Here is a 26,726-nt window from a genome sequence, read left to right on the forward strand (position 1 = left end):
GGTGACGCGCGATGCCACCAGGGCGGGAGGGTGGCGAAGGGGTTCCCGCGGGAGTTTTTTCTTACCCGAGCAGTACAGACACCCTGTGAAAGGCCGCTTCCGCCTTCGCAGGCGTGCATTTAATGAGAGGCTACTTGTCAGTGAAGCAAGGAGAAGCGACTCGACTGGGCTGCTCTGCAAAACCAGCCGGGAGGCGAGACAGCAGACGCCCTGGTGGCGTGTTCTCGCGTATTCGGCTTCCGAAGACAGCATCCTCCGGTTCACATGAACACGGCGATTGCTATGCTCTTGTTAAGGGGAAATTAATGAGGGAGGAAGAGGAGCACTGCGCGATCGCAGCTTTGACAACTGCGAATTTACAGCTGCTGCTGTATGCGCCACCACAGTCTCCGCGCGGGGTGGTCGCGGTCGAGGGGGCTGTATGGAGGATGCTGTGTGCCTTCTCTGGAGGTGAAGTATCGTTCGCTTGCAAAGGTTAGCGGCCTTTAAATGCATTTGTTAATCGTTAAAAAGAGCAAAAGCAAAGTTTTTGCGAAGACTGCGCCAGCGCTTCTCGCGGTTGCGCCTCTTTCGGCAGTGCTCCGTCGTAGTCTCGTCTGCAAGCGCGCTACTGCTCTACGCCTGTGAGCCGCTGGTCTTTCTTGCCTCAGGCTGGAGGGCATCGGTGCATCCCCTTGCTGGTTTTTATTCTCTCTTCACGTCTTTGTCTCTTTTTGCTTTTTAGCAGCGCTGCTGGATCTGTGGCGGCATTTATTTGCGGAGAGAGAGCCACGAAAAACTCAGGAAGAGGCCACGACGGCGCTCAGGTGTCTTCCTTGCGTCGACGCTCAGCAGGCGTCCAAAAAGCCCGTCAGATCCGCAGCCGCTGAGCGCAGCGCATCTAGACTCGAGTGCATGTATCTTTGTTTTTGAAATTTTCTGGAGGCTGAAGCGACAGCGGAGGCAGCGACAATACATAGGCAGAGTGCGTTGTTCTCCTCCCCCGAAAAAACGCCATTAGAGGGCTTGTTGCAAAAAGAAGCGCCTCGTAATCACAGTCCCCCGTGTACACCTGAAACAGCCACGGCTGCAGCTGCGCCAGTGGAAGTAGCTGGAGGGAGGAGGCTGCGAGCGCAGCTCTACCCCTTCAGCTGCCGTGCCTCCTTTCTCCTGCCGCCTTGGACGCTGCACGTTTGACTCCGATCGCAACGGCGGTTTGCGAGCCGCATCAAAATCCGCTCCACACAGGCTCTTGAGTGCTTCTTCCGCAGCAACCCCTTCCCAGCGTGACTCGACGATGGTCGACTTTGGGCATGAAGAAGGCGCTGCCCATCAACCCGCAAAACTCGCAGATGCAGCAGCTCCTCTTCGCGACAGTCCTCCAGCTGCCGTTTCGACTGCCTCCAGAGCATCTGCCGCTGCGTCTGCAGCTCCCCTTCCGCCTCCAGAATCCGTCCCCGCCTTCGTCGCTCCCCTCTGCCCTCCCCTCTCCGCCACAGCGCCGCGCATCGCAGCGCAACCCTCCCCAGAGGCTGCCGCAACACAACCCTCCCCAGAGGCTGCATGCTGCACAGCGAACTGCTGGCTGCAAGTGTGCACCCTCTGCCAGCTGCTGCTGGCTGCTCTGCGCCTCTTCACCCCCCGACCACTAATTGCTGCCGGCAACATCTTCCTTGTCTTCCTGGGTTGCGGGCAGCACAAACAGCCGCGGCACCAGATACACTCCAGCAGTGGCAGCCTTGTTCGCCTCTTCTTCTTGGCTTTTTTCAGCCTCATTCTAGGAATCTCCGATGCCTTCTGGCTCCTCGTGAAGTGCACTGGACCCTACGGCATGTCATGGCTAGAGCCCAAGTTTTATTGGAAGCCTTTCATCCTAGGAGCTCCTGCCATCAGCGCCACTCCAACGGCGGAATTCTCGCAGGAGAAGCCTCCTCCCGCAAGCGCTTCTGCGACGGAAAGACTGCTCCCCCCAGAGCACCTGCCTGCCGTCTTCCAGATCTATCTAGAGCTGGGCACCTTCTGTGTCAGCCCTTTCGTCTGGTAAGCAAGCGTGCATGCGAGCAAGCCACCCGCTCCCGCGAGAAGGCTCCCCAGAGCCAGCCACACAGCGGCGCTCCACAGGAGGCAGAGGGTTGGCGGTGCACGGAGGCATGGGCAGTAGTGCAGTGCCTTGTGGGTGTTGCATGCAGCTTGGTAGGCGCGTGGCTCGCTTGGCGCCTCTACAAGGCACGCTTGCCCTCGCTGGCGCCTGAGGGGGAGCTGCTCCTCCACCCCTTCGTCGCAGCCTCAGAAGACACCCCCCTTCTCCAGCAGCAGCAGCAGCAACAGCAGCAGCAACAGCTGCAGCAACAGCTGCTGCTGCAGCAGCAACAAGCCCTCGTCGTGGGGCCTGAGTGTAATTTTATCCCCTTCAGAGGCGAGGGGAGACTCCTAGGAAGCTCCTCCCCTCGCCTCACTCCGAGGATCGAACCATAAACGCAACGCAGCGCTTGAAGCACCCACGCGGCTTGCTGAATGAGCGCCTACCCCACTCTAAACCCTTATAGCCAAGCCTCCGCAAGAGGAAGCGTCGCTTCAGCTGCAAAGCAGTTCAAGCGCCTCTTAGTTGCGCGGCGGCTCGGCTGAGCGGCAGCGTGCACCAACGGCATTACAACAACAGCACTCCTATAACAGCACTGCCCCCCTAACCTCCCAACCCACCCACCCCCCTCACACGCACACGTTGCAGCGGCAGAGAAGGTGCCAGCACGAGGCAGCCGCCATCGATGCACAAACAATACGAAAAAACAGCGCCGACAGCTCCCGCAGTGGCTGCTGTGCGCTAACGTTGTTACGTCTTGTGGTTCCGCCGCTGCTAATATGTGCGTCAAAGCGTTGCTCCTCTGAAAAGGCTTACATACGGCTAGCTAGCCCGTGAGCATACACACATACACGCACGCACTTACTAACCTACCCACTCTTGACTTTGTTTACGTGCATAGGCTTTCCTGGTTTCAGCTGTGTGTGCGCAGCTCCCAGCGTTCGCAGCCGACTGCCGCGGGGTATGATACAGACACGCCAAAGAAGTATAAAAGCGACAAAAACTAGAGGGTGGAAGGGGAGAGGGAGGAGATTAAATATATATATATATACGCGCAAAGAGCCGGCAGGGGTGGCAAAGCAGCAAGCGCGTCTGCTGCTTCTGTCGCTGCTGCCGCTGCAGCGCCTCTATCAATACGCATGAAGGGAGGGAGAGGGGAGGGGGTGTGGTGCTGCTCTGCAGCGGCGAGAGTGACACCTCCATCCTGCCAAATCATCAGCTGCTGCTGCTTCTCGTGCAAGCCCCTCCTCGCAGCCACTCCAACTGCTGCTGCAGTGCGATGCAACCTTTGCCTACTGATCCATGGTGTGGTGTACAGGCAGCAGCACTGGGGGAGACTCAACGAGGGCAGCGCCTGGAGGAGCACAAGAAGGTTCGTGCTTTGTTGAGCACCCTCGAGGCTGGGAATACAAAGACTTTTGCTGCAACAGCAGTCGCTGCTGCTGCTGCTGCTGTTGCTGCTGTTGCACCAGATAGCAGGAGAAATCTGGAGAACCTTGTGCCCTGTGAGGCAGAGATTTTTCTTGCCGGATTTGCGTCAGCGTAGCTGCTGCCGTTTCAGCTGTCGCTACTGAGCTCTCAAATGAATTCGACTTACGATGGAGGAACGAGGCAGGCTGGGAGGCTTCCTCGGAAGACTGCGGCAGACCATGTCGCTCTTGCTGCTGTTGCTGCTGTTGCTGCTGCATGCCACGCAGTTTCTGCCACCTCTGCAGGGGGTAGCACGGATCCTGCTGCTTCACGGAGCGCAGCTGCTGCTGAGCATCCTGCTGCTTGAGGTGCTGCACTTGCTGCTGGAGCTGGTGCTGTCGCAGCTTCTCTGCGTGGTGCATGTACACCGCACGGGCATACTCAGCCACGATTTTGTCAGCCTCCGTCGACCTAGCTTCTTGGCATTTGTTGCAGCGGAAGCGCCTTGGAAAATTCACGTTATTGCAGCTGCTGCAGATCCAGTTGCCAGCCTTGTTCGGCGCAAGGTGTGTGCTGCTGCTGCTGCTGGTGCTGGTGCTGCTGCTGCTGCTGCTCGAGGAGCAGAAGGCAGCGACAGAGCACAAGGGATCCCCGTAAATCTTCAGAAAAGATGACGGATTCTTGAATTCATCGGGATGTGCGAGCATTTGGGGGCAGCAGAGCTGCTGCAGCAGCTGCTGCTGTTGGTGTCTCTGCTGCTGCTGCTGCTGCGTAGTCAACGCTGCGTCAGAAGGAGCGCTTTTCCCCAACAAAAGCAGCGCTGCACGCAGCACTCCTGCAGCGTACGCCGCTGCTGCATCTAGAGAGGCTGCCGACGAAGCGGGAGCAGCCTGCTGCGGATGCTGCTCGTTGACACCAAACTCTTGCACCAGAGCGCGAACAAGCGCTTCTGCTCGCATTAGGACTGGCTGCTGCTGCTGTTGTTCATCGCCGTCGCTGCCGCTGCTGCCTCTGCTGTTGCTGCTTCCTCCTCCCCAGTGGCGCAGCGGAGGGTAGTCTGCAGCTTCGCTTTCTGAGCCGCAGCAGTTGCTGCTGTCGCCGTAGCTGTTGCAGCGCACTGGACCGCCCGAGGTGTCTCTGCTGCTCACTCCTGGCGCGTTGCCACCATCACAATTCAGCTTGTCTCTGTGCAGCTGCTGCAGCAGCAGATCCCCTGGCTGCTGCTGCTGCGAAGCTGGCAGAGCGCTCGATAAAGTCTGCTGCATGCCACGTCGCAACGCCTTCGAATCGAAAGAGCGGGGGCAGTGCAACAGCGGCAAAGGATGCGGCTGATACTCCACTGGAAAAGAGACTAACCGAAGCCCTTCTCCGTCAGTTGCGAGCACGCTACTGCTGCCGCTGCTGGCGCTGTCTAGACGATCTCCCTGGTTGCTGCATCTGCTCACGCTGATGCTGTTGGCAGCCGCCGCCACTGCTACGCATGCGCGCGCCGCTTGTTGCGCTGCAGCTGCGGAAGTAGCAGTCTGACTGTCAAGCCCCATGCTGAGGAAGCCTTCTTTGAGGCGCATGAACTCCGACACGCGCTGCGTGTTTTCTTTGCTTCTTTCTGTCATGCACCTGTTGCAGACAGTCCGCCGGGGGTAGTTGACGTTCAGGCAGAAGTGACACTGCCAGTTGCCGCCTTCGCCAAGCTTCGGCGCTTCCCGAGGTAAGTCCTTCTTTTCCGGAGACACACAGGGGCTCATTGTCAGCTGGCTGAAACTGGTGCTGCATCCAGCACTGCTTCGGCGGATCGATGTGCGTTCTGCGGCTAGCAGAGGCGACGGAGCATCTTCTGCGGACGGAGGCTCAGGCGGGGAATATCCTACTGACAGGCTCTCGGAAGGAATGCCTCTAGAAGCGGGCTGGTGAGGGATCTCCTGTGCTTCCATCGTCCTAGCGGTGGAAGGAGGAACCGCCTTGGTGCACACACGGCTGGATGCCACGAGCCGCGGATAGGGCAAAAACGTTACACACGCGCGTGCACACAGCGTAAAATAAAGGGCCTTAAACAAAGCAATTGGATTTCAGCGCTTTCGGAGACACCGCCTGTTGCGTTGCTGTGAGCCCGTCAAAAGCTGCTGTGGCTGTTGCTAGGGAGCGAAGAGGGCAGCGGTTTCTCGGCTGCGGCGCCGGTGGCGCCCTCACCAGGCGAGGAAAAAAACAGCCTCGTACGAAGGGAAATAAGGAATAACACTTTCCAAGACAGAATCCGCATCTGTAAAAAGAAGAAACAAGCAACAACTGGGCAGAAGGGTTCAGAGGCGTATTGCTCAAGAGCAACGACCAGCCGCGAAACAACACGTGCACGGTGCTGCCGCCGCTAGTGTTCAGGTGTATGGGCGGCACACCGCGCATCAGACACAGGCGAATGTGGCGATACATGTGCTTTATTCATAAATCTCATGTATCAAAAGCTATGTCTTAAAGCCTACATTTATTCACATCACCACATAGGTATGGCAAAGGTGTCTGAAATTAGGCCCGATTCAGCCAAAACTGTATCCACTCCAGCAAAACCGCGAAACTGAACCGGTACGCCCTGAAAGCATTCCACAACAAAGAACCTTTTCGGCCGATTTACAAGGCAAATTAACAAAGCGTATCCGATTTCTCGAATCGAACACTTTTAGGCTCAAAGTAGAGAGACTTCCTGGCGAAAAGAGACATACAATCCTTGGAACGTGCATTGCAGACAACAACCGAACCGTCGACCCCAGAGGCTGCCAGCGGTGTCGCTTTCACCCCACGACTCCGAAAGCCAAGAATTTCCACTTACAAAACAAGGTTCATCCGCCTCTAACACCATTCAAATCAGACAGATTCCCAAATTCTAGTGGGGCAGACTTCAAGGTGCACACCGAACCGCTAGGCTGGTCTCGATGTTTTCAATGGTGTTCTCTGGGGAATTGCCATTCTTCGTGTTGCTGCTAAGCTTGCGTTGGCGCGCATTCCTCGGATATTGCTAATTTCTCTAGCGCACTCAACAGCCTTTGTTGGTGGACGTCCGTGCGAGCGGCACCTAAGTGCATCCACCAGGAGAAGTAAATGAGGTTTCACGCCACCGAACATTCAGCAAGAAAAAAGCTCTGCATCCGTGGTTTGCGTTTCCCAACAGGCGGCGGCTTAAGAAATTTTAGCGCATGTATCTCTAGCGTTCTAAATGCAAATGAGCGCAACTTTCTGGAACTACATTTTTCTGTATTCTCGACCATACACGCCAGGTTGCAAGCATCTGAACGCTCCTCTACGCACTGCGATTGATATCATCCGCATCTAGTCAGAGTTTTCAATCCATGAGACGTGATTTTAGCTCCGGACGTGCGAAGACGCGGTAACCCGCTGTCACCAGATTACTCCGCCGTTCAAACCTCAAGGGATAGTTCATGTACCGCGTCGTTACGCATTCAGGAGCGACTAGAACATATAAGCGTTTAGTTATTCCCGCTATTCAAGGAAACTTTGCTGCCGACACCTGTTTCTTCCTTCGTATGGCAGCGTTTCCCCGTTCTTCCGTCTTTTCTGGTACAACGCTTAGCCTTCTTCTGCAGTGGGAGTTGCCCCCAGTTCAGCCTGTATCACCGATAAGTTTTGTACTTTGAAGAAGCATTTGCCGCATTTGACGTACATATTCGTCTGCCATGTGCCTGAAATCATATAGAAAACTGTTTTTCTTAATTTCGTCACAAAAGTTGTCTCACAGGTACAGGTCGTCGTCAGGGGAGAAAGCAGTGAGCAATGCTCCGTTGTATTCATTTTCTGCTTCCTTAACTTTTGGAGCGGCTCTTAGCAATTCTGCCTCGGCTTCCTTTGCCTCTGGCGTGTCTAGCCCTGCAAAGAAGCGGGATTCTAGGATTAGCGGTATTGCGTATCGCGATTTTGCGAGGTGGCAGCTTGCCTGATCCAGTCTTGAGGGCGTCAGGCATGTGGCGCGAAAGGCTGGCTTCACCTAACCTTGCGAATGAGCGTTTGCGTTTTGGGCTTTACTATCTAGAGTTCTGTACCCGTCGCTCGTCCCCTCGCCTGGAATATCCAAAACATTGCATAGGCTTTTGTGCGGCGTCGAAATGGTTCATCTAGGTTTCACGTTTGCAAACCTGCATTAGCTGAGTGTAGAGGACGTCTTTCATGTCTGTTGCATGTCAGTGTTTGCTGAAAACTTGGCAAAGAATAAAATAACAAGCATTAGTGTACCGTCAATATCCGATATCTGTTCGTTCAGCGTGTCTAGCAAAGCTTCCTATGTGGTATTTCGTTTGGAGATCAAGGCTTATGTTTCCCGGGTGCGGCCTCCTATTCACCTTGTTTGCTTTCTGCAATCAAATTCAATTTATATCTCAATGCTATATCCTCATTTGCCCTATCTTACCAAGTTGACGGCGGATTTCCCAGCTTCTCTTCTTAGTGCTACTTCTTCTGCATTCAAGAGTTATCACATCCGAGAACCAGGGAGAGATTTCGTTGAAAGAAATTCGAAGAGGACAAAAGAATTTTTGCACACACCATTTAGCTGCGAAGTTTTATGCAGCCAGTCTTTGGGTTCGTAGTTGTAATGCACCTGTAACATCAATGAGAAGCTGAGCCCGAATGCCCTTTCTCATGAGCAAGAGCCGCAATTACATTAATAGAAGGAAATCCCAAGTCGTCATCATCCTGCCCTTTCCTGTAAGTCTCGAAAGCACATTGAAAACATGTGAGATCCGATGGGATACGACGCTTTCACACTCACCATGGTTCATATGTCAGACCCATCTCCTCGCCTGCAGGAGGTTGCACAGAATTAGCAGGAAAATTCTCGTTTCCTTGGCGTTGGGGGCTCATGAACCTCTCGATTTTCTGCAAGGATATCCACTGCTTGAATTCGAATTGCCTTCTTTCCTCTAGAAAGCACTTGCGTACCTCATGCGGGCGCAGAGCAAGAATAACCGAAACACGCGCTAAAACCAGAAGGGTACATGCGTTGAACATTTCCGTTTATTCCTTCGGTTCATGAATTTAGCAGATGCGGACGCTATACTGATTTCCGCACTTCATGATTGCCCAAGTTTTGCAATAGAGTACTCTTTTTCGGCTGTAGCGCTGTCTTTGCGTTTCGGAGGTTGATTTTTGCAAAGAGGAATCGTTGGTGATTCCTTTTAGTTGACGCTCTAAGCTGTTTCAGAATTGTTTTCTGGGTTTTCGCCACAGCCTTTTTCCAGAAATGCATTTAGTGCACATCTTTCACCCAACAAACGACCTGTACAGACATTGCCCGTCTGCATGCGTCTCTCCGTGTGTGCATCTTTATACCTTTGAATTTATCTTTTTCACTTTCCTATCCATGCTCAATGTTAGCGTCCTTTCGCTATCTCTGTTTCTCTGGATAATTGTGGACTTTCGACTTTGCTTTCGTCTATTTGTAGGGATTGCCTAGAGCTTTTTATGCATCTCGCGCTGCCAGCTGCTCCGCCTGACTAAGGCTTGCCCAGCGCGAGGCACTCACAGTACACGTCCGGTCTGCGAGCAGCTTAGGCGCCAGTAGGTACATGATGAGTTAGACTAATTGCTATGCCCGTTTGAAGAAACTTGCAATATCTGCACTGCGAACCGATGCGCCTTTGGCGCTCTTGAAAGTGCCTTTGAGGCTGCCGAGGCTTCCGCTGCTGGTAACAGGCAACGGACGACGGATAGAACTGGCGCGCGGAGAACTTTCCACATCTGCACAGCACAACGTGGCGGAAAGACGAGAGCTTACACAGCTTCCAGCCAGGCTTCAGCTAAGGACGCACTCAAACCCTTGGCAGCTACGCTCATGAATACGAAGCATCTGGTAGCTCGCAGCGCACTGGCAAGCAGGAATGAGTTCATTTAGAAAAACCTGCAAAGCCGACTCGCTGAACAGTTTTGAGCTTTTTGCAGAGCCATTAATGGCCTTGCTCCTACTTTGCGACGTAGCTGCTATGCAATAAGGTGAGACTTTCGGGAGCGCATCTAGCCGTAGTTTTTTGGATAGCGATTCAAGCTCGGCAGTGCGGGTTTACTTGCCTATGATTTCGGCTTTCATAGATGATCCTTCATCCTGGGGTTCTTCCTCTACATCTGCTCCGCCTTCATCTGATACCGCATACTTGCACTCTGCGGATGCGAGCCACAAAACATTGCACTCATCCATAAGCATGCGATCACTCTGTGCAAAGCCCTAAACTCTCCACTCACAAGCCCTTTGCTGGCTCCTGAATCCTGGAACGCAGATGCTGGGTTTTTCAGTGCGAGCATCTCAAATAAAGATTCCCAAAACAAAGCCTCAAGAGGCAAGCGCTGGCACTTTTGCGAATTACCTTGCAAAAACTTTAGAGGCACTCCTCCACGGCTGATCATCGATACTGCATACATTTCACACCACACGCCGTACGCCGCAACCTGAACCGGAGATCGTAGAACGCACACCTTTTCAAGCGCTTTTATGGGTCTGTTAGGGACCTACAGACATCGTCCATTGTTAATGTCTTGTCATTCTTTCTGCCAGAGAGGCTTCGCACAGTAAACTGGCGCAGAGCAGCAGCCTGAAAGACAAAAGTCACCGCGCATTACCCAGTACGAAATGAGTGGCTGCGGACGAGCCTTGTGATTCGCCTAATACGTTAAACAATTTGCGAGAGCGACCGGGAGACACGATACACATATGAATCACGTCTTAGACAGGGAAGCTTTAGCTACAACACGTAAATAACAGCGTCATGACCATGCAGCCGAGATTGCAAAACGGGGAGGCTTACTGTGGCAAGATTGAGAGAGCGCGCTCCTTCTGCAGACAACTGAAACGCAGAGAGTACATTTCAGGCCCTGAAATCTAAGCCTTGCAGGATACATCTTGGATTTTGAGGCTCTGCGCTGATATTCGGTGCAAGTTGAAACGCAATCGGAGCAGACCAAGAATGCACGAAATTTTGATCTCAGGGTGGGGAAACCTGTGCCTTGGCAGACCTTTTTGAGAGAGGGCGTGAGCCTTGCGATTCGCATTATTCGCGCCTGGGGGAATTCTGTCGTTGTCGAAGGGCTGAGGGGAGCAGCAAAATGTACAGGTTGGCGATTTACGGATAAACAACGGATTCGAGAGGTGCAAACGGCGCAGAAATTGCGCATCCAAGGGAAAGGAATTGTGAAGGACGCACCGTGGCTCTTCAGTGCATTCACCTTCAGGTTGGTGAAGCTGTTGCCATTGCAGGCGTTGCGCCTTTAGGGTTTCGAACTCTTCAGTCCATCGCTGCAGCCGCGCAGACCCAAGGCACTTGACAGTGTGTCACGCGACGTTTCATTTTCAGGCAAAAAAACAGAAAATTTAGCGTTTACGACTTGCCTGCTTGTCATATGGACTTAGTTCTTTCCACAATGTAGAAAGTTCTTTTTGGATATCTCCGAGCTGCGGCTGCAGCAAGCGAAAATCCCTAAACTGTGAGTCTTTAGCGCAGCACTAACGACACTGGACGCAGCGCCTCGAAGGAATACAGACGCATTAAATAAGCGGTCTTTTCAAGCACTATAAAACAGGTGACGGCTTTGGGCTTTGGGTTGCAGAAGGCTCTAGGATGTAGAGCATGCCTGTTGACTTGCATTCTTCTCTACAAGCGCTGCTTTCACCTCCAGCCGCCGCCGAGAGCAGAAGAGCGCAAAGGCGCTTGCGGGCACTCTGAGTGCGCAAAACCGCAAGAAAATAATTCGTAGCTCCAGCTGCTTGCAGTTACTGAAGCATCGTAGAGCCGAAACGTTTCATGACTTCGGACTGTCGCTCAGAGAGCCCTACGCTCCAATTTGAGGTTTACTTGGGTGCCTCCATGACGATGGATGCGTGGTAACCGCAAGAGCTGCTTTTTTGACCGTTGGAGGCTTGGCTTCTATCGCTGGCAGCAATGCAACAATCGTGCTGCCGCTGCTGAGGGTGGGCCTGCTCCCTATATGCTAGGGCTGCAATACTGTGGATTCTTCGTAATACTGTTGATAGGCGCCTGTTTCTGCACTATTTCGCTCCTGGTAGCGCTGATAAACAAATCATCAGTTGGTCCGCAGACCTGCAGAAGCTTGCAGAGGGGTCAGGAATGTTCACGGAGAAACAGTGCATGGAGGCGCTTCAATCCAACAGTTTTGAGCCTAGCATTGTAGAAGCGTATTGTGATCACATGTAGCAACGCGCTGTCTGAACTTCTCTGCGTATCGCGAAGTCTCTGAGTTCGAGCTTGTGTCTTTGGGGTCCACAACCTCAGCACCAACCCCACCATGCTTACCACGGTTTCTGAACTAGGGCATAGGGGTCAAATTTTGGGCTTTCTCTCCCCTAATCTTTCAAGGATTTTTACAAAATATGTGAAACTCATTGTTTTGGACTTGTGAATCCGAATTTGGGCGGAGATGTGATGGACGCATACAGACTTCCTTCCAGTGCTGCAGCAGCAAGAGCGGCCGACTCTGAGCGCAGAAAGCTGCACTAGCAGCAGCTACTGCGGCCATCAAGGACAGGAGGAGCTAAATTTGCATCTTGTGTCGTGCAAAGCAACAGCAGGGATCGTGAGAAGAGTGTATCACGCACCAAACGCGCCGTGTTCCCTAGCGGCGATCGCAGCATTGCGATCGAAATGGCATCCACGCCCGTGCGCGGTGGAGACGGCAGTCCCGAAGGGGAGGCGGCCGCAAAGCGGGTGGCTGTACTTTTGAGGAACGCCAGCAACTGCAACAGCAGATCATCTGGGGGTACTGTGAGCAGCAGCTGCAGCAGCACATCGCGGCGCGCGAAGCCTAGCAGCACCTCGCAACAGAATCTGTTGCAGCGCAGCGCGAGCAGCAGCTTGCAGCACAGCCGCAGCAACAGCGGCAGCCAGAGCAGCAGCAGCAAGCCTTCCAGCAGCGGCAAGCCGCTCAGCAGCAGCAGCGCTTGTGGCGACAGCTGCGCCAGCAACAGCACAGCAGAGAACATCAAAGTGGTAGTGCGATGCAGGCCGATCAACACAGCGGAGCAGCGCAGCGGCAGCAGCACTGCGGTGCATATTTCTGCCGAGACGCAGCAGGTGTCAGTGCTGCTGCCGACGCCCAGCAGCTACAGGCAGCAGCAACAGCAGCAGCAGCAGCAGCAGCAACGCAGCAGCAGAGTTTACAAATTCGACGGCGTCTGCCCCGTCAGCGTGCAGCAAGAGGAGCTCTTCAACACGCACGTCAAGCCCCTCGTAGACCAGGTGAAGCTGATGGCTTTGCGCATGCGACAGGCAGAGGACGTGCAAGTGTCGACGGAAGCGGTATTTTTTTGCAACTTTGCATGCGCTGCTTCTTCGAGAACACCGCAGCGTCTTCGCAACGGCACGCACGATGCTTGAAGTGCGCTCTCATTCTGCGCGCAGGTGCTAGAGGGCTATAACTGTACACTTTTCGCATACGGGCAAACCGGCACGGGGAAGACGTATACCATTGAAGGTCCTCAAGATCAGTACGAGCAGTACGTACAGCCGAGGAGCAGCAGCGCATGCAAGAGCCGCGAAGGCAGCTCCGAGAGCCTGCGCCGGCTCGCCGTGTTAGCAGCGCCTGGTGCCGCCTCCTCTCCGGCTGCTGGCAGCGGCGCAGACAGCAACCCCACCCTCAACGACGATTCTCTCCGCGAAAGCCTCGAAAACAGAGACGCACGCAGCACTGGCGTCGCGCTGATTCCAGACGCGGGAGTGCTGCCTCGAGCAGTGGCGTACATTTTTGAACAGCTGCAGCAGAGCAACAGCAGCGACTCCATGCTGCGCTGCAGCTTCATGGAGATATACAATGAGGAGCTCGTCGATCTTCTCGCCCCTCAAGCGGGCAGCTGTGCGGCTGCCGGCGGCGCAGCAGCAGCAAGCCAACAGCAGCAGCAGCAGCTCAAGCTGCGGATATACGAAGAGCAACAGGCGGATGCCAACAGCAACTGGATATCCACAAGAGTGCATGGCGCAGTGCGCGTAGAAGGGCTTACCGAGAAAAGGGTTAACAGTCCTCAAGTAAGGCTCACAAAGTGTCGTGTAACAGGCAGGAGCTAGCTGAGCTTCATCGAGCTGCGTTCGCGTGTCTTGAAGCATGCTGATAATTCTAAACCTAGCCAGCAAGGTGACTAAACGCCTCCTCTAGCGCGCATTCGGCTGCTGCTACGCGCTGCCTGTGATGCTGCTCCTTGCGCGACGATTCGTGCTGCCGCTGCTGCCCTTTGGCAGCTGAAAAGTATCGCGCTGCTTCTGTGGCTGCCGCTGCTACGCGCTGCTTCAGGAAGTCTTTTCTCTGCTGATGGCTGCGGCACCTCGCCGCAGCTTCGCGTGTAGTGGCAGCAACGCGCGGAGCAGCAGAAGTCACACCATTTTCTCGCTGTCAGTGTGCATTACCGAATCGCCAAGACTTTCTCCCGCAGACAATTCTCCTCCTGCTCCTGAAGCTGCTGCGGCAGCTAGCCTTGCTGAGGGGGCGCCTGCCATCACCAGGAGCGCCAGAGAAAGGCAACTGCATCAGGCAGCAGCAGGAGGGGTTGCTGTGGAGGAAGTCGTAAGGTTGGGCAAGCTAAGCCTCGTTGATCTTGCAGGTATACACGGAGAAACAGCTGCAACAGCAGCAACAGCAGCAGGAGAAGAGGGAGCTGCTGCCGCTGCTACTGCTGGTTCTGCTACTGCTGCCTCTGCTACTGCTGCCTCTGCTACTGCTGCTTCTGCTACTGCTGCTACTGCTACTTCTGCTACTGCTGCCTCTGCTACTGCTGCCTCTGCTACTGCTGCTACTGCTACTTCTGCTACTGCTACTGCTGCTACTGCTGCCTCTGCTACTGCTGCTTCTGCTACTGCTGCCTCTGCTACTGCTGCTTCTGCAGCAAATCAAGACGAGTCGAACCTCTGCAGAGGCGCCGCTCGTTAAGCAGCTGCAGCAGTCGCAGTAGCACCCCAGGTGCAGCAGGATCAGCCCACAAAGGGCGCACAGGAGACGTGAAAGGCGTTGCTGCATCGAGCGGCACATTTTTTGCGGTGTGTGTGGCTCTAGGAAGTGAGAACTTGGAGAGGAGCTGGGGGGGGGGGACGGATCTGACGCGACGCAAGGAAGCCTCTGCCATCAATCAGTCTCTGCTGACGCTTGGGAGGTGCATAAATGCGCTTGTCGAGAAGAGCGGCTACATCCCTTTCAGAGACTCTAAGCTCACACGCATCTTGCAGGTCAGCTCCCGCGCGTCTCGCAGGAGAATCAAGATTGAGTGGAGAATTCGCCAGCGGGAGGCTTGTGTGTAAGGCTGTTCAGTCAGGAGGAGTCTTGTCTTGGGAATGTTGCGCACAGGATAGCTTAGGAGGCAGCACACGCACATGCCTCATTGCGACTATAGGTCCGACTGCGAACACGCTTGAAGAAACGCTCTGCACACTGGGTAGGTGTGCGCTCGCTGTCTCGCGACTGCCGCTTCCAAGCCATGCGAGATGCGTGCTCCTGGAGGGTAGGTAGGCGCATGCCTCCTGGGGGTGCTGCAGCCGCTGAGGGGGCTGCTTGTGCTGCGCTTCCGCGCGCGTGGGAAAGCGATTGCACTCGGAGGCTGCTGCTGCGACTTGCAGATTACGCCTTTAGAGCCAAGAGCGTCACGACTCGCCCTGTTGCAACTTTGCGAAGATCGAGAGACGCGCTGCTTTCGCAGCTAATGGCGGAAAACGGACAGCTGCGGCGGCTGCTGCAGCTGCAGCGCGAGCGAGAAGGCGTCTTCCTCCCGCTGGACCTGTACGTGCAACAGCAGCAGGAACGCCAGCAGCAGCAAACCACGCTGCAGGAGCAAGCCGCACGGGTGCAGCAGCTGCAGGAGCAACTCAAGGAGCAACACGCAAGACTCCAGCAGCAACAACAGGCGCATCAGCAGCAGTTGTTGGAGTTTCAAGCCCTGCAAGGCGCTTTGCAGGAGTGCCAAAAGGTGTGCCGATGCTGCGGCTATACGCCTTTGCCGAGTTGTTGCAGCAGCGCCAAACAAAGCGGCGCATTGCAAGGGCAGCCAGCAGCAGCCTTTCGCGAATAGGTGCGTAAGCGCTGCAGCTGCCTACCTGCTCCGAACGCTCCGCTTATCGCCTTTGTGAAGGCTCTGCTGCATGCGTGTTGCTACCCCTGCAGAACCTCAGAGACGAGCAGGTGCTCGCAGAGGCGCTGGCGCAGCAGCAGCAGCAGCATGCAGCAGCAGCCACAGCAATGGCAAGCTCGCTGCAGCGAGCCGTTGCCGACATAACGTTGCTCGAGCAGCATCAACAGCAGCAGCGCGAGCAGCAGCAAGCAGCATCAGGAGCCTGCGCTGCCTTTACGGTGTCTCTACAGGTCAGCGCACAGGAGGGCGAGGCGACCATCGGGAAACTCCAGCTTTAGCGCGCCTCCTGCCTGCCTGTTTTCTTCCACATTGCGTTTTCCTCAGCCGAATTGATTGGCGTGTTGGTGGCGTGCTGCTCAGGCTGCAGCCGCTGCAGCAGCGGCAGAGCAAGAGCAGCTCCTGCAGCGGCTGCAGCAGCTGCTCGCCGACTTGATGGCAACTGAGCAGCAGCGGCAAGAAGCAGTAGGAGAGGCGGCAGCGGCTGCTGCAGGGCAGCAAAAGCAGCAGCAATGCCTTCAGGAAGAGCTGCAGAAACAGAGTGCTGCGCTGCTAAAGCTGCAGCGGGAGCAGAAGGAACACGAGCAGCGGCTGCAGCAGCAACTGCAGCAGCTGCAGCTGCAGATGGAAGCGTGTGAAGCAGTGGCGAAGGCAAGCGCTCGCTGCTGTTTTGCTGGGACGCTTATAGCGTCAGAGGAAAGAGAAAGAGAGAGAGAGATACGCTGCTCTTTTTGCCTTGCGGCGAAACCTCTACACCTGCAGATAAACTACAGGAGGGTGCTGCTGTTGCTGATCTCTGTGTATGGCTCTGCAGGAGCAGCAGCAGAAGCGCACCGACTTCCTGCAGCAACTGCTAGACACTGCGCAGCAGCATCAGAAGAAGTGTTTTCTCGCTGCAAAACGTGAGGGAGGCATGCGTTTAGAGTGTATGTACTTGCCGCTGTTGGGGCAGCTGCAAGCTCGCACACTGCTGCTGTTGGCGCTGCGAAGCAGTTGCATGTGGAACTGTTTTTTGTGCGAGCTTTTGCTGATGCGGATCCTTGTGGACGGTCGCATAGCTGCTGTTGCACGAGTTGCTGCTGCAGAGCAAGTTAAGATCGCTCGCAGTGACTGCAGCGGGAAAGAGGAGCAGCTCCAGCGGATGTTGCAAACGCTGGCGTCTGCTGTTGCTGAGGGGGGTTCAGCAGCAGCGCAGCAGCTGCAGGAGCTGCAGCAACAAATGCAGGAAGATGCGAAGTCAAGGCAGCAACAGACGGAGGCAGGGGCAGCAGCAGTGGCTGCCGCAGTGCAGCAGCAGCTGACAGCTTTCGTAGAAGCCCAGCGCGCAGCAGCAGAGCAGCATCAGCAGCTCCTGCAGAAGCAGTTCGCTGTAGTGCAGCAGCAGCAGCAAAAACAGCTAGCGGCTCAGGCTGCAGCAGCGGCAAATGCAAGCGCTGCTGCCAGTGCTGCAGCATCATCGGCTGCGGCAGTCTACGAGAGCGCAACTGACACACTGCAGCAGATGCTCAATTCGGCAGCGGCTGCAGCAGCAGACCAACACAAGTCTCTAACTGCAGCTCATGCAACGGAAACAGCAGAATTGAACCAACAAATCCAGAAATCGAGAACTGCATGCATAGATATGGCTGTGAGTATGTTGACTTGGACTGGGTATGCCGCAAGCCTGCTTGCATGCTCTTTGGTGTTGTTTTTCTGGTGTTGCTGCCTCTGCTGAGCCGCAGGCGAAGATAAGTGCTGTGCTGCTTTATGTGCTTGCTGCAGCATACACTGCGATCAAGGGATCAGGAAATGCTCCAGTGTGTAGAAGTGCTGCATCAGCGCCAGCAGCAAGCCTCAGCAACAGCGCGTGCAGCAGCTTCAGCGCTGGAGGCGGCAGCAGCACACGAGCAACAGCAGCAACAAGGCTTTGCAGCGGCAGCGGCTGCTGCCCTTGACGCAGCGATTGCCGCAGCAAGCAGCAGCTGCACCTGCTGCGCAGCTGCAGCTGCAGCAACGGCAGCACAGGCAGCGCAGTTTGCGTCGGAAACGAAGCAACTAGTAAGCCTGATCAACAGCGGACTGCAGCAGCAGCTTTTGGCAAACCTAGAAGCTATGAAGACATCGTAGAACACGATGCAGCGCACAGGGGGAAAGAACGCACAACCAGTCGCACCAGCATCTGCATGCGTTGCAATACCTATGGGCAACTGCTGCATGTTTCCATGGGGCTTTGGAATATGTGTGTGCATGTTTGTTGATGCTTTGCTGCAGCTGAGAAGCTGCAGGAGCAGACCGTCGAACGAGCATGTGGAAGCAGAAGGGGGCAGCAGCAGCCCAAGCAGCAGCAGCAGTTGCTGCTGCAGCGCATGCAGAGCATCCTCAGCAACTGAACGCTGGCGCAATTGGATGCCAGCCGCTATGCCACCTCTGTTGTCGGCGGAAGCCTTGAGGTTTGTTGTCGGATTTGTGGCTGCTGGTCCTGCTGCTGCAAGCTGAGACGCCCACATGTGTATGCATATGCTTACGCATATACATATATACATTTCAGTTATTTTTGTGCGGCTGCCCTCTATGTGCACCCCCCTGCAGGGAAGCGAAAGCGCACAAGTCAGAAGTAGATGAGAACAGTCCGCCAGAGACGCCTCAGAGGCGCTCCCCGCAAGCTGCTTCTGTAAGCTGTGGCAGCAGCTCTGCGAGTCTCTGCAGGAAAGCTAGTGGCACCCGTCTGGTTGCAGCAACGGCAGCAGCAGCAGCAGCAGCCTCAGCCTCAGCGACTCCTCAGGCGCAGCAGCAGCAGCAGCAGCAGCAGCAGCCCCTCAGGCGAAAAAATTCCTTCGGGATTGCCTCTCCCTTCAGAAACCTTTCCAGCACTGGCAAAGTTAGCAGCGCCTCCGCAAAAAGCAACGGCAACTCCAGCAAGCCACGACGCCGGTCTCGCAGCAGCGATGAACGCTGCAGCACAGATTCAGCAAACAAAAAGCGGCACACGCCGTCTGATGAGCTAGGGATGAGCAGCCTCTAAGCTCGACGCCATGAACCCTAATCTCCTGGGAAAAGCCTAAAGGCTAGCAGTAGAAGCAAGAAACGCGTAGCTCAGGGGTATAGGTGCTCGCCCTGTCCCTCGCCTCTCTATGACACACACACACATACATACACACATACACACATACATACATACGGTGCCGTCTTAGAAAAACGCAAGGCGCAACTGTGCCTCAAGATGTGTACAGAGACGACAACCCCAGAAGCACAAACGCATGAAAACTTACAGAGGCCTACAGAAAGTGCCGAGTAGATATAAAAGAAAGGCGCTACTCCGGGGAAAGGGGGGGGGCGGGGTAGCGGGGACGCTGGGAGTGGCGACCTGAGATGTAGAGACACCGCACAAAACACGCGCATTGGCTTGAACGGAGAGAGCTAGAGGCCAATCTAGCAAAAGGCAAGCACGGAGAAGCAGGAAAATATTTGAACACAATACTAGGCAGGCAGGGGCAGCAGAGAGAAAGCAGCAACCAGAATGAGAGAGGCGGTTGATACGGGAGAAGGGGAAGGGAGGGCACGCAACCGGATTCCAGGGATGCACCGTTCCTACAAAGCGTGTGCTAAATCGAAAAATGGAAGAACGACAGCCCGCAAGACCGAAGGGCTGAGAGTCTACCGAGGCGCTATGGGGTGTGGCATATTCCGGAGGAAACAGTTGAGGAAACGTCAGTGCGTGCTTGAGGTGGAGATGCCACCCCCAGCAAAAGCGGTTTTGCTGCACGGAAAAGGCACCTGTTGAATGCACCAGGACATCCCCTACGACATTTTTCTAGTGTTTCATTTGGGACTGCATGCACATCGGTATACCCAGCAGAAAAAACAAGGTGTCTGAGACAGATTCGTCACTTTTCAGTGGTGCTGTGTGCCTGAGCGCAGCTGCGCTGTTGTGCCCCGTACGGAGTTTTGCGTAGACTCAGTTCGCTTAAGTTCAAGTTACTAGTCAAGACAAAAAGAAATGCCAGCGCGCATAGGTACACTTAATTTGCTGCCACAGCTGCTGCTTGCTGCATTTGGAGCAGTGTACACTAGAGGACAGCGGCGGCTGCATCCAAAAGAACGGAGGCTGCATGATTGTTGCTCTTTCGGAAAGGCCGTATTTGAAGCTACAAACGTGCCGGCGTTTTGAGGCTTTGCAGCAGCAGCTACACCAGCCTCTAAGGCAGCTGCAAAGAGAGATGTGTGGTTCACGACCACGTCACTTTGTTACCCTCTACAGTCCCTTAAGTACACGACCTGCAGAAGCTGCTTGTGCTACGCCAAAATTTCTAACGCTATGTGCTGTCTGCAGGAGTCGCTGAGGCGGTGGCTAGGTGGTGCCTTGGGAAATGCACCATTTTTCTGCTTTGGACGCCCCCATGCATTCCCTGCAGGCGTTGCCTGCATTGCAGCTGCACTTGTAATCTCTGGAAGCCCCCTTGACGCATGCGCGCGCGGGTGTGTGAGCTACATTGCAGCAGTTCCCGCAATGCTGCTGCCAGTGCGGCCTTGCTTGCTGCTGCTCCGGTTGTCGCAGCTGTGCAGGACCCTGCGACATTTGCTGCAATCTAGGAGTTATGCTCTGTTGCAAGTCATCCTTCCCCCTGCCTCTCTAAGGGTACAGTCTCGTCATTGCCTACAGCTCCTGCTCGTCCCGTTAGAGCAGCAGCTACTGCAGGAAATGACTAGACTGTATCATCATGGAAATACCATTTGACTCCTTTGGGGCCTTTACGTCCTCTTGATTCGCAGTACTGCTGATCGTCTGGGGGAGGCCTCCTCTCTCTGTTGCTGCTGAGCATTGAGAGAACCGAGAAGCAGCACGCCTTAACGCCCAAGGCGGGCGACCACTGATCGTATAGAATGGAAAGGCAGATGTGTCCATTGCTGTAGACGTGAGGATGGAGGGGTACATACGGCAGTACAAACACCAACTCCGGCGATTCTGAGGCAGCCAGCATACAGCATACGGCAGCGCGTACAGGTGCTGTGCACTTCCAGGGAGGGGCGTATTCTCGAACCCTCCCTTATTCTGATTAGTGTTTGCGGCGGCGTGTCTATTGGGGAAGTGCGCGTAATAATGCCTTCTAAGCAAGGGATTCGGCACGCGCCCGACTCTGTAAAGGTTTGAGGTGTATACGCAGCTCCGTTTCGTGCGGTATTACGGGACTAGGTAGCATTCCGGGATCAGCGGGGGAAATGACGATTTACCAATGGGATATTTCGGCAGAAATTTGAAACTGAGGAGAAATGGCTGCTTGCTATACACTGTCTCTGGGGCGCCTTCGATGGCGACGAGCCATTTGATCCCCTCTGGCTCTCCCGCCTTGTAACGAAGCAGAGCAGGCGGAAACCTAGAAAGCAGGTGGCTGGCCCTGCTGTTCTTGCTGCAGCTGGAGCTGCGTCCGCCATGACTGGAGCAGGAAGTAGCGGTGGCGGGGTTTTCTTGCCCTGCTTCATTCTGCGGCTGTTCGTGTGTCGAGGGGGGATGCGCAGCGGAGAGGAAGTCAGAATCGTCGCAGTCTGCATACTCCTGGGGAAGGACTAATACGATGCCGTCGAGATGCTCACGTATAAATGCTGCGCGCTCCCTCTCCAGTCTAGCAACCATGAACCGCAGATCGCATACACCGCAAGCGTGCAAGTCGAAGCGATGAGTGGACGCGCGGGCACACCACCATAGGAGAGGCTCTACCGTACATGCATACACGCAAAAATGACCATACTCTAGGGCAAGAGCGTAGGCGCGGAATCCTAGAATGAGCACCCCTTTCGGTTCAGCTTGCCTTTTGAACATGGTCGTGTGCTCCCATCGGCAGCGCAGCTCTTCCCTGCCTTGTTCGGGAGAAAAGGGAATAATAGGACTGTCAGATACTGCTGAGGCAATCCTCCTGGCCGTTGGTGCTGTTGCGAGGGTGGTGCTGCTGTTGCCAACGCTGCTGCCGTGACTTGCATTTCGAGACCACTGGACTTGGCACGGCCGTCTACTGTTGGAGCTCATCCCCTCCCCTTGCACCCCTGGCCGCTGTGTATTCCCCATATCTTCCCTTTCTAAGCATTTGTGGAGTTAATGATGTTGCTGGAGCTGCTCCCGGTGCTGTAGGTGGCTATGTGGTGCCCGAATTCCCCGTGACCACGGAGGCAGCCATGCTTCTGCCGTGTCTGTCAACACTTCCTCTCAATTTCTACGGTTTATGAATTTCCTTTGGTACTACGGCTTCAATTGCTTCATGATTGGGAGGCTGGTGCAGGAAGCTTTGGTGTTGGTGCTGCGGTCGACTGCCAGGTCGAAGCTGTTGCCGTCACCGTTTAGGGAGGTGCTACCCTGCCGACGTGTTTATACAGACCAATGCACCCCTAGAAGCGTTTGTAGTGCTAAAACGTTTCTGACAATTGCAACAATTACTGAAGAACCCCCATTCCGAGTGGACCTGCAACAGTTGCTTCAATTGCTTTTGCAGCCTCTGCTGTTTAGGGTTGACTCACTGATAATAGGAAGTATGTGAAATCTCCGAGGCCGAACTGCAGAACTTGGGGTCCTTCTATCCCGCCTCATAATACAGAGTCAACGAAGTGTTTCGAAAAGCTCCGCCGACGAGTTCTTTCCAACCGGAGTCACAGCCCTCACCCACAAGCGTACCTACAGCTTCGTTCCCCGATCTTTGCTCAGGATCTTTAGGTCGAAAGAATAAGTATTAAAGACATTACAAATGCTTAAATCTCAACACACTTAGCAAAAGAGACCCGGCCGTCCATGATGCTCTTCTGTTCTACGGTCGCTGGCACTGCAGGCGCGTTGTGCTCATCCAGAGTCTGTGAACGTCAAGACTTGCAACCCTAAATCTTGAGCATATTTGCACACGGCCAAGATTTTTTGTGAGTGTTATGTAGCTGACTGTACCCCCTAAGGGACGGTACATCATTATCTGCAGATGACGATGCTGGCTGCTTCTGTGGCACCCAGGGAGAAAGCCGTGCTAGGGCAAGATCACACAAACGGTAATAACACTTAAAAGATGCTCCACAGTACCTCGTCCTTTGCTGTCTCCACCTGACAGGGTGTCAGCATTAGAAGAAGCAGGACAGCTGCGGTGCATATGCAGCAGGCTAAGCTACACTTTGGTACATTCTACTCCACTACTCCTACTTGTTCGAGAGCTAGTAAAGAACTGGGTATATCAGATAGCTTTTTGTATATCTTATTCATTGCGAAGTACTTAGCTTACTGGGACGAGGATTAATGGTGTGCGCATATGCGTTAGATGCAATGTCGAATTAGTTGTGAAAGCTCGAATTGCTTAGAGGGTACAGCAACGCGCATCCTAGCTGCCCCTCCTCCCTAGTATTAAAACTCTTGTATAGTGGGGCAGGATATTGAATGAGCTTGCTTGGTAGACAGTTAATTCCAGACGCAGTACAAACCTTAGTACAATCATCGAATGTGGCTCCCTCATGACGCCTCAAGATAAGGGCTTTGTTTAACACCATTGCTCAGGTCAATGCCGCTGTTGTGTCACTCTTTAGATAGTCACAAATGTTTATAGTCGCCTGAATGCAAAGCTCGTTGTCTCGTCACCTTCAGGTACCCTTAAGTACCTGCTGATCCACCAGGACCAAATCATTAGGCTTCAACCACATAGCGGATCGTCACTTACACAATTCCGCGCTGTTCACGCTCAAGCGTTGCACAAACGTTGAGGTACACGAGTCAGCTGCTCTCTAAATCTTTGGTACTCTAAGGGCGGTTGCTGACCATGGGGTGCCGGGTCAATGTTTGCGAAGGATAAGGCATCCTCAATGCAGACCGTAGGTGTGTAAGAGCAACGGGCATTAAAAAGTCACTTAGCACAAGGAAGAATCACGAGCCTGATAATTGGATTTTTGTAAGCCTACAGTCGTAAATACTGCAGAATAATGCCGCTGGTGTTATCCATCTGCTTAGCTACCTAGAGATGGATTACTGTAGTCACACTATGGCCCATGTGAGGAGGGTCACAAAGGCACGCCAGTGCCCACTAACGAACTTCGGATTCCTACCACTAATATTAATATTGGAGCCTGATTGGAATGCTCAGAAATGGTTTAAGAGCATTTGAGCTACTTGCTGAGGCGTGGTGGAGCTGGCTTAACGTTATGCGCATGCATTGATTCTGGCGACGAAGTAGATGCTACCCTGGCCTTTGACCTCCGGCATTCCCTCGATAAAGTTTATGACCATATTACTCCAACTCCTTTAGAATACAGGAAGACGTCATACACCTTTGGATTTAGGACAAGTTTTTTAGCATTAGCGCCTGACCATCTGGGCATGATGGTGCATATTCCTGACATCTAACGCATTCCCAGCTACAGGAAAAAAGCCGAGAAGCCGGTTTCATCGTGGTCTGAATAACATCATGGACCGAAAACACATGAGCATGTGTGTTGCACGAAACGGCAGTGCTAAACAAAGGCGGCTTGTATAGAAGAGACCGAGTCTCCGGTGTTTGAACCACAGCAGGCCATGCTCAGAGTGGTAATGCATCACCACATTCCTATCCTGGATTTTTGCAATATTAGGCGGTGCATGGCTAGCAAATGCATAAAACTCACGCGAGTCTGATACCAGCCGTGAATCATCACAAACAAGAGCGGATGGAATGCACAATAGTGAATCGTTTGGGCTTTCCGTGACCGCGTCGGGGATCACGTTGGCGATACCGTGCACATAGTTCTCTGCAAATTCGTTCTGTAGGAGAAGTCCAACTCATCGAGCAAGTCTAGAATGACAAAAGTCCATGAAGCGCCTCGAAATGTGCATCAAGCCTGATGGTACTCCTCTGCTGCCAAATGATGCCCAGATAAATTGTGCTGCTAGATATTTACGCACCACCATCACAGAAGGTGCCCCTTCTCGCAGCAATCATCGATGCTAGGTGCGGTCAAGCGATGATCATAACAAGAAAAAATTTGCTTTTTTTTAGAGAACGAAGCGGGTGGAGGGTATAGCACCCACCCCTACGCCACTCGCATCATTTGTTCAAAAGATGTGGAGCTCTTTATGTGGGTAGCAATAATACCTGTAAAGCTGCAAAAGCGGTCGAGTTGCATCGTTGCTGCGCCAGCAGGCCCTCTTTGTTTTAGCTTACAGGCTGCGAGTTCTTAACTGGATCGGTGAAAGGAGCAGTTCTCCAAGAAAATCCAGGAGTGGAATCTCGGAAACCAGGTGCAAACCCATAAATTTTTTCAACGTCCTTGTGGGTGTTTGAAGCGCGTTGTTTGTTTCAAATTTGGTTGGTTCTGGCTCAGCTCGGCAGCAGAAACACGGACTGAAAAAAAAATTGTTTTTTGGCGAAGGAACACTTGTATACCTTCTCGAACCACCGATTGTGTCCTACTGGCTTAAGCATACACCGTTGATACTGTAGGTGCTGTAGTACAGTTCGGCCGAGGAGTATAACAAAGCCCATGTAACACACCCATACATCATTTTTTTATGGGCTTTAAATCCTATATAAATAGACGATCTCACTTGGTCTATTAGTATCTTCAAACCGCGTACAGCCATATTCAAGTATGTGAATGTGAGTGTAGAAGCCTGTTTCCTGCCTATCATCACGGTCAATCAGGATCACTAGAAGGAATCCGTGAAGCCAGATATCCAGTTGGCCGTTAGGCTGTGCAGTTTTTCAGCTTAGTCAATGGTGGGAAGACAGGAGTTCCTGCTCTGCGGGAATCTTGTTTAGCGGCTCCACTTAACCCACACATGGCATTTTTCGTCCTTTTTCTTCAACAACACCGGGTTGAACCAAATGGCTGGACGATTCCTGTATTTTGCATTTTATCAACAAATAACCCGCATGATGCTCAATTCTCTCTTTATGCTGTGAGGGCCTCCAATACAGTTGGACGAGGCTTGAAGCCGACCCAGTGACTGGCTCAATACGGTGCAGTAGACGATTAGCATGGCGCCAGCGTGCCTGCAGCTCATCACTATGTAGCACATCACCAAATTTCAATTTCATGTATGCTCATCTTTGCTGTTGTTCTGCATTTTGGCGTTTGCTAACCAATGTAGGGAACTTTTTGATATACGGGTCTATTCATAGGTTCCCCTAGTAGGCCATTCTATTTCTCCAAACGCTTGCAATTCAGCGTATTTCGGTATGTAGTGATGGACGAGGCCTTAGATGAAAGCCCGAACTATAGCACGTTCCTTATGCAGACGACTTTCTCTTTAACGCTAGAGTCACCCGTGAAGCGTTTCTGCCTCTAGAAAACATGGCGCAACACACACTGATTCGACATTATCGATATGATACATAGCCACCAAAAAAATCGGCGTGTATACACCCATCCTTATGGCTATCCTGAGTTGCTTGTTAACTTACCCTCATGAAAGCAGCGATTATCAGTATACCGGCATGAAAAACTATAGCTTCCTGCACGCTCTGTGGGGAGTGCGTTCACATAAGCGTTGTGACTGATCTTTGCTACAGGCAAAGTCTCGACATGAGGGAAGAGAGCCAGCGAAGATGTACGTTGCTGCACTCTGTATGCTCACCGGGCGTTTATAGCTAGTTGCACCTATCGCAGATGCAAAAAATATTGCTTCGTTTTTTATTATCGAGCTCATGCTACTTCGCAATGATTGCGACATACAAGCAGAAAAATAGATAAGGGGATTACTAAACAAAACCTTATCTAATCATGTCTGGCGAAGTACAAAGTGTGTAAGTGTTTTTTAACGTGTTACATTACAGCCACGCGCAGCCCTGTTGTCTTTCTACCCTCATGTTGGAAACTATTTGGCGGCGCAGGCAGGGGAGAGAGAAGTTTTCTGGAAGACACTCAGTCATTTTGTTTAAGGGGTTCAATTGTGCCCGAAATAAAGTATCTTTCTATGGAGAATTTTGATTATGCTGTACAAGCAGAAGTGCAGGCTACAGCAAGGAGTCGTACACAACACACATTCATCTATCATACCGCTTCAGCAGGCGTTTAGCTAACCAAAACAAAAAAGAATGAAAGTGGGATTGGTTGAGCGCCCAAGTTTTGACTAGTTGAAACCTAGTTTAGCTCTAGTAGCTGGGGGCGTCGCTTGGTTGGCGAGAGGTTCCATTCTGGTGAGGAAGAACGATACAAATTATACCGTCCTTCTCCACCATGTCCCCAACA

General features: G+C 53.4%; 5 protein-coding genes across 5 annotated transcripts in view; 2 read left to right on the forward strand and 3 right to left on the reverse strand.

Moving 5' to 3' along the window:
- Nucleotides 1–2,497, forward strand: part of LOC113146498 — a 3,222-nt gene extending 725 nt beyond the window's left edge. The window contains exons 2-7 of the mRNA XM_026334007.1: nucleotides 725–806; nucleotides 925–1,086; nucleotides 1,265–1,537; nucleotides 1,589–2,019; nucleotides 2,169–2,223; nucleotides 2,414–2,497. Coding sequence (XP_026189792.1) covers nucleotides 725–806; nucleotides 925–1,086; nucleotides 1,265–1,537; nucleotides 1,589–2,019; nucleotides 2,169–2,223; nucleotides 2,414–2,497 — 1,087 coding nt within the window. The remainder of the gene's footprint in view (nucleotides 1–724; nucleotides 807–924; nucleotides 1,087–1,264; nucleotides 1,538–1,588; nucleotides 2,020–2,168; nucleotides 2,224–2,413) is intronic.
- A 1,155-nt stretch (nucleotides 2,498–3,652) lies between these two features.
- Nucleotides 3,653–5,400, reverse strand: LOC34620584. The gene is made up of 3 exons (XM_026334008.1): nucleotides 4,960–5,400; nucleotides 3,883–4,194; nucleotides 3,653–3,766 (listed from the first exon to the last, which is right to left on the reverse strand). The coding sequence occupies exons 1-3, from the start codon at nucleotides 5,398–5,400 to the stop codon at nucleotides 3,653–3,655; spliced, it is 867 nt and encodes a 288-aa protein (XP_026189793.1).
- A 3,255-nt stretch (nucleotides 5,401–8,655) lies between these two features.
- On the reverse strand, nucleotides 8,656–11,321 carry LOC113146499. Its single transcript, XM_026334009.1, has 10 exons — nucleotides 11,308–11,321; nucleotides 11,087–11,174; nucleotides 10,845–10,913; nucleotides 10,660–10,751; nucleotides 10,472–10,544; nucleotides 10,264–10,302; nucleotides 9,972–10,050; nucleotides 9,826–9,870; nucleotides 9,529–9,622; nucleotides 8,656–8,797 (listed from the first exon to the last, which is right to left on the reverse strand). The coding sequence occupies exons 1-10, from the start codon at nucleotides 11,319–11,321 to the stop codon at nucleotides 8,656–8,658; spliced, it is 735 nt and encodes a 244-aa protein (XP_026189794.1).
- A 793-nt stretch (nucleotides 11,322–12,114) lies between these two features.
- Nucleotides 12,115–15,853, forward strand: LOC113146500 (cell death protein Grim-like). Its single transcript, XM_026334010.1, has 4 exons — nucleotides 12,115–12,177; nucleotides 12,314–12,364; nucleotides 12,586–12,624; nucleotides 15,731–15,853. The coding sequence occupies exons 1-4, from the start codon at nucleotides 12,115–12,117 to the stop codon at nucleotides 15,851–15,853; spliced, it is 276 nt and encodes a 91-aa protein (XP_026189795.1).
- Nucleotides 15,854–20,254: 4,401 nt separating this feature from the next.
- LOC34620588 lies at nucleotides 20,255–23,057 on the reverse strand. Its single transcript, XM_026334011.1, has 4 exons — nucleotides 22,889–23,057; nucleotides 21,356–21,443; nucleotides 20,781–21,169; nucleotides 20,255–20,514 (listed from the first exon to the last, which is right to left on the reverse strand). Exons 1-4 carry the CDS (start codon nucleotides 23,055–23,057, stop codon nucleotides 20,255–20,257), a joined length of 906 nt encoding a protein of 301 aa, XP_026189796.1.
- Between the last annotated feature and the right edge of the window lie 3,669 nt (nucleotides 23,058–26,726).

This window comes from Cyclospora cayetanensis, unplaced genomic scaffold (assembly GCF_002999335.1).
Source record: "Cyclospora cayetanensis isolate NF1_C8 unplaced genomic scaffold, CcayRef3 CcayRef3_contig_34, whole genome shotgun sequence".
Classification (NCBI taxonomy): Eukaryota; Apicomplexa; class Conoidasida; order Eucoccidiorida; family Eimeriidae; genus Cyclospora; species Cyclospora cayetanensis.

What these genes read in the sequence shown, in the direction of transcription:
- LOC113146500 (XM_026334010.1), top strand. Translation starts at nt 12,115, where the DNA reads ATGGCATCCACGCCCGTGCGCGGTGGAGACGGCAGTCCCGAAGGGGAG. An exon ending in CAGCGGCAGCCAGAGCAGCA is followed by an intron (nt 12,365 to 12,585) that starts GCAGCAAGCCTT and finishes TACAGGCAGCAG; the next exon opens with CAACAGCAGCAGCAGCAGCA. An exon ending in AGCAGCAACGCAGCAGCAGA is followed by an intron (nt 12,625 to 15,730) that starts GTTTACAAATTC and finishes ACGTTGCTCGAG; the next exon opens with CAGCATCAACAGCAGCAGCG.
- LOC113146499 (XM_026334009.1), bottom strand. An exon ending in GCTCTCTCAATCTTGCCACA is followed by an intron (nt 10,051 to 10,263) that starts GTAAGCCTCCCC and finishes TTTGTCTTTCAG; the next exon opens with GCTGCTGCTCTGCGCCAGTT. An exon ending in GCCTCTAAAGTTTTTGCAAG is followed by an intron (nt 9,623 to 9,825) that starts GTAATTCGCAAA and finishes TCGCATCCGCAG; the next exon opens with AGTGCAAGTATGCGGTATCA.
- LOC34620584 (XM_026334008.1), bottom strand. Translation starts at nt 5,400, where the DNA reads ATGGAAGCACAGGAGATCCCTCACCAGCCCGCTTCTAGAGGCATTCCT. An exon ending in CAGCTGCAGCGCAACAAGCG is followed by an intron (nt 4,195 to 4,959) that starts GCGCGCGCATGC and finishes CAGCTGCTGCAG; the next exon opens with CAGCTCTGCTGCCCCCAAAT. An exon ending in GTGCGGTGTACATGCACCAC is followed by an intron (nt 3,767 to 3,882) that starts GCAGAGAAGCTG and finishes CCCCCTGCAGAG; the next exon opens with GTGGCAGAAACTGCGTGGCA.
- LOC34620588 (XM_026334011.1), bottom strand. Translation starts at nt 23,057, where the DNA reads ATGGTGTTAAACAAAGCCCTTATCTTGAGGCGTCATGAGGGAGCCACA. An exon ending in CACACGACCATGTTCAAAAG is followed by an intron (nt 21,170 to 21,355) that starts GCAAGCTGAACC and finishes CATGGTTGCTAG; the next exon opens with ACTGGAGAGGGAGCGCGCAG. An exon ending in TCTGCCGAAATATCCCATTG is followed by an intron (nt 20,515 to 20,780) that starts GTAAATCGTCAT and finishes TGGCTGCCTCAG; the next exon opens with AATCGCCGGAGTTGGTGTTT.